The following is a 9,540-nucleotide window of genomic DNA, read 5'->3' as shown; positions in this document are numbered from 1 at the left end:
CGTTAGGGAGGGCAGCCACCAGTAACGTGGGCCTCCACAACAGTGATCAGAATGGAACAGTTTTCAACTATGGCCAGGAGATTAAACACAGAATCACAGCCTGGGACACTGCCAGGGATCCAGGGGCAGCCACAGCTGCTCTGGGAAACCTCTTCCAGGATCTCACTGCCCTCTCACAGGGAAGAATCTTTTCCCCATATCCCATCTATCCCTGCCCTCTGGCACTGGGAAGCCATTCCCTGTGTCCTGTCCCACCATCCCTTGTTCCCAGGCCCTCTCCAGCTCTCCTGGAGCCTCTTTAGGCACTGCAAGGGGTTCCAAGGTCTCCCTAGAGCCTTCTCTTCTCCAGGCTCACCAGCCCCAGCTCTCCCAGGCTATCTCCAGAGCACAAAGGCTCCAGCCCTTGGAGAATCTTTGTGGCTTCCTTTGGATCACTCCAGCAGGTCTGTGTCCTTCTAGTGCTCCACTGCAAAGCCATTAAAGCAGCTCAGTGCCAAGAGATTGATAAGGAACTGAGCAGGTCACCATCCACAGAGGTGAGCGAGGAATACATAAAGAGACCCCTGGAATCCATGTCCTCTGGGAACAAGAGTATAAATGATAATATGAAATACAACCCAGGATACAGAATTATTTGAAAAAGCTTTGGACTTACTGCAGAGGGCTGCTGGTAGTGGCTGAGCTGCGGGAGGCTGTGGGGCACGGCCTGGCCCTCGCTCAGGGGGGGGCTGTACCCCCGCTGGATGGCCGGAGGCACCGTGTCCGGCAGCGACGAGTAGATGACACTTTGCTGGCTGCTCTGGGAGTCAGAATAAACAGTGGAACCCTGGCCACTGTCAAACGTGCTGTCAGCTGCAAGAACAGTCATTTTTATTAAAAGCTCAACAACTCCAAATGTTCAAGTAATGACTTTAGCGCAAGGTCGCCATGGTTTATGTAATTAGCACTTTTACTACTCTCACCCTTTTGTTATATAAATAAATTATACAACACCAGTGTTATTCCCTACAAAAGGCACACACTGCTTCTCTTAAGCCAAAACCCATCCCTGTGGATTTCTGTGCACACTGATATTTTAGGCACATTAGTATTTCCTTTAAAGGGCATAAGGTTGACATTAAGAATTGCAGATGTTTATAGATTTTGTAGGATGAAAGGAGAGGAAACCCCAATTGTCATGTTCAGAGCAGATCACAGGGTCTTTTAGAGTTCAAGCTTCCAGGGATGCACTGACTTTAACACTGCTTTTATTAGCAGCAATGAAAATTACAGAATTCTTTATGCTGTATGATTTTAGTCCAGCAAGCGATGCCCTGCTTGAGTGTAGTGCAACTGAAGGTCAGACACAAACCCATGTGCAGGTTCCAGTGAGTTTGGCACACTCAGAGCTCTGTGGGAGTTTCTTGTGGAGCATTTGCCCAGTTAACCTGTAGAACTGCACAGCTACAGGCACTGGGCAAGCACTGGGTCCTTTATCAACTGGAAATATTGGCATTACTGATTTTAAAATGTCTTTTCATGACTTTTAAAGTGGTAAAGTACAAGTGCCCAGCTCTGTTTGAGCCTAAGTTACTGCTTTCTCCACTTGAGAAAGGAGGTGAGACAACCAGACTGCAACTGGACGTATCCCAAGTACAAACAGCCTCTAATAGGGATTTAAAATTCAAAAATGAAAGAAAACATCAACACAGTTTAAAAAACCATCTAAAGTTACAGCTAAGCTTAAATACTATTTCTTTTTCCAACACTTTCCATTGTCTCTTTTTTCCATATTCTAAATAAAGTTTTACTTATTTGGCTTTCAAATAAATTATTTTTTAATAGCACCAGAGATGACATTTCTCTTCAGTACTCCCAAACTATTCTCCCAACAGTTTTTTTTTTTTTCCAAAATTAAACTCCCCTCTCTTATTTATTCAGTTCATTTCTGAACAGCCAACACAGCCCTATTCTCATTATGGGATTTCTGCTGCATACAAAATTCCATTTTATTACAAACAATTATTCAGGACCTCAAAGGAAAGAAAAAAGAGAGTCTAATGGTAGAGTGCTAAAGTAAAAGCTGTGAGTCAGTCTCAGGTTTTTATAGAATGTACATTGCACACATTAAGTTATTAATTTCCACTTTTACATTCCACCTCAAATTATATGAACGGGTACCACCCTAATTTACAGAGGTCCTATGCTAAGAAAATGTTCAAATAATCTGATGGCAAATTGTCAAATAATACCAAGTACTGGTTAAAAGTTGAGGAGGAGTAGGAAATAAATTGTGGGGCTTATATTTGTATAAAATTTTGCCAACTCATGTCCAGCAGAGCCATGCAGAGCCACAAGTCACTTCACTGCAGCACTAGAAACAGAGTCATAATTGCAGTGTTCCTCAAAGGAATTAGCATGAAATAAGTATATGATCCATAAAAATGAAATGAGCTCATTTTAGCTTCAGATAAAAAGCTTTGTGAATATGGCAATATTGTGAGTGTTATGCAAATGTGGCTATTTCTCATATAATGTAAAGGGACTTTTCCTGTACAGGCACACATGGATATTTCAGTACTCAAAGCAGACCTCAGTGTAGCCCTTTATACAATACCTGAATTGAAGCAGCAGCTGTGTCTTGCTAAAGGTAATGAATCTTTAACTTAAATGTGCTTCCATACAAGCCCAGAACAGTAAAAGAGAAACTCTATGATAATTGTTCAGTAGCAAAATATGCACATCAGATTTTATCAAAAAAGCTGTCTTGGAAAAAACAAAAGAACTCCCACAAAATTTCAAGTCTTCCAAGCTGGAAGGGCATTAAAGCTCATCCCATTCCACCCCCTGCCATGGGCAGGAACACCTTCCACTAGCCCAGCTGGCTCCAACCTGGCCCTGAACATTTCCACAGATGTAGCTAAAGTGTCTGGCAATGTTTCCTTCAAGATGTTTAAAAATACACACAGATCCAAATTTCAGTACCAGGGCTTGAGTCAGTAACAAAGGTGGATTTTAGGGGCCAGAACCAGGGCAGACTGAAGGGCTGGTAGATCAGTGACCCCCTACTCTGACCTGCCAGAGGGAAGATCAAACTGCCCATTACCAAAAGCCTCTGGCTTCAGGGCACGAGCTTGGGACAAAAGAGAGCCTGGGGGAACAAGGGTTAAGCCCCTGACCATGACCTGAGGAGCCCCCAGGGATTAGAGTGCCAGTCCAGAGGTCCGGCTGGTGTTCCCAAGATGCCTGACCAAAACACAGCTGGTATTTCCCACAAAGCAGGGAAACCTTAAATTATATCATGTCACATCCAGAGATGGATTTTTTTTTTCTGCTGCAGACCTTTGCACAGCGTCACAAAAAACTGCATGTGAGCCATCAAGAGTCACTCCAAAACACAAGTGCCTGCAGTGCCTTGGTTCAGTAAGGTCTGGTTTCCAATGAGCATTTCCACATGGCCAACATAATTTGAAAGAGCCACCAGTCACTTTGACCAGTTTGAATCACAGACTCATAAAATATTCCAAGTTGGAAGAGACCCACAAGGATCATCAATCAGTTTGGTGCCAATTCAATTTCTGCAGGCTCTGAAATCATGCTTTGCACAACCTTAAAAGTGTTGATCCCACCACCTGGCATAGAAAGCATGCATTTTTTGTGTCGAGCAGCAGGTCTTGCTTTTCCATTTACAAATATGTTATGGTTTTGGCATTTATTGCTACCAAGGCAGAGTTATATAGAGATATCTATATAACATTGTTTTCTTGGACCTTCACTGCTTTCATAATTGTCATGCATCTGGTCCTGGATGCTTGTGGGTTTTGAGCTACTGTGCAAAATCACACAGAGTTCATCTGAGCTCCGATCATTGTGGGTTCCCCCCTTGGACATTCATCCCCGTGTGCCCCCAGAGCCAACACGGGACTTACACGCGACGGAGGTGACGCTGGTGGGCAGGTTCTGCTGGAAGGGGTGCTGGTCCGCCTCCGGCTCCTCAGGCTCCGACAGGATGTGGTGCCCCGTGTGGGAAAGGTAGGTGACCTGGACCTGCTGTGCCTGCGGTGCCTTCAGCTTCTCCAGGCACTCCGAGTCCCGCCGCTCCTCCGACTGCATCCTCGGCCAGATCCGCTCCCTCCTCCAGAGGATCAGCGCTACTCTGTCGCGTATGGACTTGGCCACGATCTTGAGATCGTTCTCGTGGAAAAACCCCGAGTCAATCTAGAGAGGAGGCACACACTCAGCACGGTCCTGTGCACGTGGCTGGGCACCACACGAGCACACACGCAATACTCAAACCTCTTCCTAATAAGAAAACATCATTTTGAAACAACATGAATTTATATAGGTTTATTTCTCACAAGAACAGGAACTCAAGAGCTTGATGGGGTGGGGCTCTTTTTCAGTAAAACTTCTATTCCTATTGCATTAAAAAACCCCAGGATGTAATTTCTAAGACCTGAATATGTACTGGCTCTAACCGTTCCCCACTAAACATCCATTGAGGAGAGCAAGTTTAATCACAGATGGGTTCCCCTCTTTTTTTTTTCTTTTCAATACTAAAAGAATAGACAAAACAGGAAAAAGAATCCCTGAACAATGCACCTGGAGTGAATCAAAGTGCCTCTAAATATGAATTTTTTGCCTTAACCTTTCCAGCACACAGCATTTTCTAAATTTCTCTGCTTGATAGTACAGCAAGTCATGAAGGACAAGATGTTAACAGAATTATGTCTCAAATTAACTTCTCTTAAATAGTGAAGTTAGTCAGTATTGATTGACTTCAACAAAGAAAAAGCAGACTGTTCCCACTTGATGGAAAAGGGGACAAGGCTTCTCAGAACTCAACTGCTCAACAGATAAAATGGAAATTTGTCTTCATACTATTTGTTTGCATAATCTCCTGCAGTGCAGGGTATGAATTTTCGTTTAATAATGACCTACCAGAGCTTTGTCTGCTCTCCCTGCATTCTTAACATGCATATTCGACAGATTGAAAGCATTTACAACCATGGGGGAAATCTAGAAGCTTTCCTGCTTTGCTCTTGCCCAAACATAAGGCAGTTTCACATCTTAGATTTTCACTGCTAAAATTAATGGGTGCAAAGCAGCTTAAAACACAGCTTCATTTCAATGAAGCCATGCCCCTTTGCAGTACCCACTAGCTGGGAGAGCTAACTTCACTTTCCAAACCCACTAGAAGGTTTTGAGTTCCCTTTGCCCACATCCTTCAGGCAGGTGGGATTGCCTGACTACCAAAAACCCACCGGTAATGATAAATAATTCCCTGGACTCAGAAGGTCTCCTGCACTCTTCTCTTCCACAGCACATAAGGCAACAAATTGATGAAAGCACATGGCTTTGGTGTTCCACAATTCACAAGGACTAGAAAAAGACATTTAGGAATAAATGTTCCCCTTTTCTGCCCCTGCAACAGCCTCAGGTTTGAAAGCATTCCATAGGCAGTCACTTAGGTAAGTATTAATGTAGAGTTCAGATTTTAAAATTATTTGGGAATTATCTGGGAAAGGGTACAGTGTCACTGTAGTCTGGGCATGATCCTTTTAAATACACTTTTCACAAGAATTATTTCCTTTTCAAAACAGAACATCACAACTATGGACCAAGCAACCTAAGAACTTCAAAATTCCAAATATTGCCATCAATATTTAAATGCAAAATATAACAGCAAGTAATGGTACCAGAGCAATTTATAAACTAAATGAGGTCTGTAATGATATATTGCTGGAAAAACACTGGACCTACTGCAAACTAACAACAAGAAGACAAAGGAGCCCAGATTCCTCCCACTAAACTTGTAGATGGTGATGAGTTCCAGCAGAGCAAGGCAGCATTACCAAAATGAGTGCCTCCTGAGCAGAACAAGAGTGGTAATGACATCATTAAATGGGATCCCTGGGGATTTAGAGTCTAATAGGAACATTTCTGCAAGCACAGGAACGTTCAGACCCCTGGCTCAGTGCTCACTGTCCCTGTGCCTCTGTGACACCCGAACACCAAAACAACTGCAGCAAAGACACCATTAAAATATGAGCTCAAGGACAACATGGTGAAACTGGAACACAGATTCTCTAACAAAGGCCCAGAATTGTAAAGATACAGAAATACAGCACGTGAAACTTATCTGTTAAAACATCCAAAGCTTACTCCTAACTCAGTGAACCCAATTTCCTATCAAAGTTTGGGGGTAGAGGGGCTGACCACAGACCTTTCTCATCTACGCTCCTTCTAAGGAACACCAACAGAAAAGATGGGAAAAAGTGTTTGGGAGAATTCAATGCAGAATATTTTGTGACTGAACTTCTGAACTCTTCTAATGTATTTCTAGCTGCTGTCTGGAACTAAACAGATTCCAAACAAATTCAAATATATTCAACAGCCTATAGAAACCAGCAGAGGAGCTTGCAAAATATAAAAGAAGTCCAGACCTCTACAGTCCCTAAGCTATTTAAATTGTGATTTCAGGCATCTCTTTTCAAACAACATGTTTCAGTTAGTTCTTCCCCATTTGCCCCTTTCTTGCAGTAGTCATTCCAAAGTCAATGCAAAGTGCCTAAACTGGACACCTGGAATGGTTCAAGCAGAAGTTACTTTACCCAACTCGTTCCTGTTGTCCCTTGAGATTTATGCACTACTTTCTATATAGGCACATTTTTGTCAGAAGTGTATTTTACCATTTCTTGTGCAACATCATCAGGAGTTTCCTTCTCCAGATCAAAAGTAAACTCAATGGCTCCATTATCTTTGGGTTTTCCTTTCAGTTTCTTAGGATCTTCTACCCAGAGTCTTAAGGCAATAGAGGATTTCCTACCATGGTCTTCTTCTGCAAGTTCCACTCTTACCCCAGTATCTTCAGCAAAAAAGGCATGGCTTAGTAAATCTTTAATTTCATATCTGCAAAGGATATAAAGAAGATTCAAATACTGCAAGTCAACAATCTCAGAAAGGTTTGTAACAAGAAACTGCTGTTAAAGGTGGAAACATTTACAGTATGTTTGGTGTTCACCCATAATGAATTAGTGTTCTTTTTGAAAAGACATGGGATTTCCCATGTTATTGAAAAGGAAATTGAAAAAGTGTCATTTCCCATTTCCCAAAGCTTTAGCAATATTCATGCACCACAAGCACAAACCTTTCTTCTTTGTTTTTGCAGATGCACTCCCCAATTATCTCCTTAATTTCAGGATCAGTAACTTTCTCAAAGCTTGCTGGCTTTATACCCTAAAAGCACAGAGAAAAACAATTTAATGTGAAAAAGAATTACATTATACCTCTAAATTAAGCATATTTTCTCTGCATTTTAACGGTAATTCAACCTGGGAAGTAACTAATACTTTTAAGTTGTTAGTCTTAATGCAAAACTGAGTTGAGGATTTAGGGCTACTATATTTCTAAATACCATTGCACTTCAAAATTAGTACATTACCTTGCACGAGCTAAGCCATACACAGGGCAGGTATCCCTTTTTCTTTACCAACCTTCGCAAATTTTACCTTTATATCCTCTGGACTCTGAAGTGAATATTCAAGAAATAGCTAATTTTAAATTTCAAAAATAACCATTTTCTGAAATTATTTCTTTCATGTTTTTGCCTTAACCCTCAAAGCACTAAATGAATAAAGACAAATAATCACAGTTTTCTTCAGATAGCTAGTACTGAAAATGAGTCAAAAACCAAGCAGGGAAGCAGGAGAATATGCTCAACAGCTCTGCATCGCTCCTGAATTTCCCAGGATATTGTTAGAAACCCCTTGGGAATATGTGGTAGAGCAGGTGTAACCTATAAATCTAGTTAAATTTCTGTCAAATGCTAGCATTTTTGCTGGGAACAGATTTGGAACAGCAACCTATGAGCACAGCCTTTCAAGGAGAACACCCAGCTACCCACTGCAGAAGAAAACCCAGAGAAGCAGACTCAGTGTCCCCACATTGGGAGCTCAGCTCCACGCAGGCACAGCAGGGAGAGTCTGCTTTTCTTTAAGGTTAGGTGGGATTGTGTTAAGAAGATGGAGAGGATTTAAAAGGGACACAGACACATGCACACTCCTAGGACAGTCACAGGTCAGCTCTCCCTACTTTCTAGTGTTTCAGGACCAAGATCTTAACTCAGCATGATCCCCCTCAGGGTACACAAATAACATATAATATTAAAACAACAGGTATCTTACCACCATAAGGAGAGACTGCAGGAGAAGAGGTATGCTAGCCTCAGGCTAAAGAGCTGTTCTTATATGATGTCATCACCCTGTACAAACCATCCAAATATACCAAAAAAATATTGATGGGGAACACCTGCACAGCTACAGATGTGGGGCTGAGTGTTTGCAAAGCCCAGGGTGATAATTTCCTTTGATTCCAGGCTGTGGACAAGGAGGAAGGGATGTTCCAACAGGAACAGCCGCCACTTCCAGCGAGGCCACCTCAGTAACCTCTTGTCAAAGGATGCTCATCCTCACCAGCCCCCAGCGCCTCGCACCTCCTTCCACCCAGAGCAGCAGGAGGTTTCCTGTGAATGCCTTCCATGTATGTATTCAGCTACACATGACAAGTGGCAGCACAAGAAGGTCTTCTGTTTATTTGTGATGTCCAGCTTAAATCACAGAATTAATTGATTCCCTTTCAAAAACACGTTATTACCTCTGCCTACTAAACCAAGATGTACATAGATGAAAATGTGACAAAATTAATTTGAGAAGAGATGATGCAGTCAGACCCTATCACTTAAGGACCCAAGTACTTCCAATGAAGTCAATAAGCAGAACAAAAAGGAAACACAATTTCCTTTATCTAAAAAAACAGAATGTGATTAAGCACATAACTGAATGGGAATTGGACATTTAGCTCCATTCAAATCCTTTTAAAGTTTCACCCTGGAATAACAGTAAATAATGGCTCATGCAGTCACAGATAAGGAGCCCTGCAGAATGGACTTTTGGTTCACCCAGTGGATTAAAAAAAGAAAACAAGTATTTTCAGGGAGCATCTGCAAGTAATACACTGAATTAAGTCTTCAGTAAATTTTATGGATGAATTTCAGTGACGGCTGGAGCCTCTTCAAGAATTTCTGAATATTCCAGCATCAGATTATACTTTATCCTTTTATGCACATCCTGTTGCTATACAAGCCTCAGATTCTACTTCAAACATTATTAATTAGGAATTTTAGGTCAACAACCCCCTATTTGTCTTAAAATTCTAGAGTGAAATATGTAAACCATAAATTTTGAAAAAATAGTAATAAAAATACAGAATAGTCACACGAATACTCAGCTCCCCAGTTGTGCTTCAGCAGAAAGCTGCAGAGAGCCAAAGAAACCCATTTTTGTGAGAACAAACCAAAATAATCTGTACACGTGGCTGGCTGGCTGTGACCCACTAAAAAGAATTATTTGCTTAAGCAACCCTAAATCTTACTGATGAGATGAGGGTTCAAGTTTTGTGTATTAGAAAAATGTTTCAAAAGGCACTGGAGTGCCCAGGCTGGCTCCAGTGTGCCAAGGAGAGCTCTTAGGAGAGCTCTGATACCTGAACCAGAAATGAAAG

General features: G+C 41.8%; 1 protein-coding gene across 1 annotated transcript in view; it reads right to left on the bottom strand.

The window, feature by feature from the left end:
- WNK2 (WNK lysine deficient protein kinase 2) overlaps window positions 1-9,540 on the bottom strand; it is a 104,592-nt gene that overhangs the window by 45,894 nt on the left and 49,158 nt on the right. Inside the window, exons 5-8 of the mRNA XM_017737284.1 lie at window positions 7,130-7,218; window positions 6,672-6,891; window positions 3,909-4,197; window positions 656-852 (exon numbers count right to left, since the gene is read on the bottom strand). Of these exons, the coding sequence (XP_017592773.1) occupies window positions 656-852; window positions 3,909-4,197; window positions 6,672-6,891; window positions 7,130-7,218 (795 nt within the window). The remainder of the gene's footprint in view (window positions 1-655; window positions 853-3,908; window positions 4,198-6,671; window positions 6,892-7,129; window positions 7,219-9,540) is intronic.

Source organism: Corvus brachyrhynchos, unplaced genomic scaffold, assembly GCF_000691975.1.
Source record: "Corvus brachyrhynchos isolate BGI_N302 unplaced genomic scaffold, ASM69197v1 scaffold266, whole genome shotgun sequence".
Lineage (NCBI taxonomy): Eukaryota > Metazoa > Chordata > Aves > Passeriformes > Corvidae > Corvus > Corvus brachyrhynchos.
This window is presented reverse-complemented; position numbering and strand designations above follow the sequence as displayed.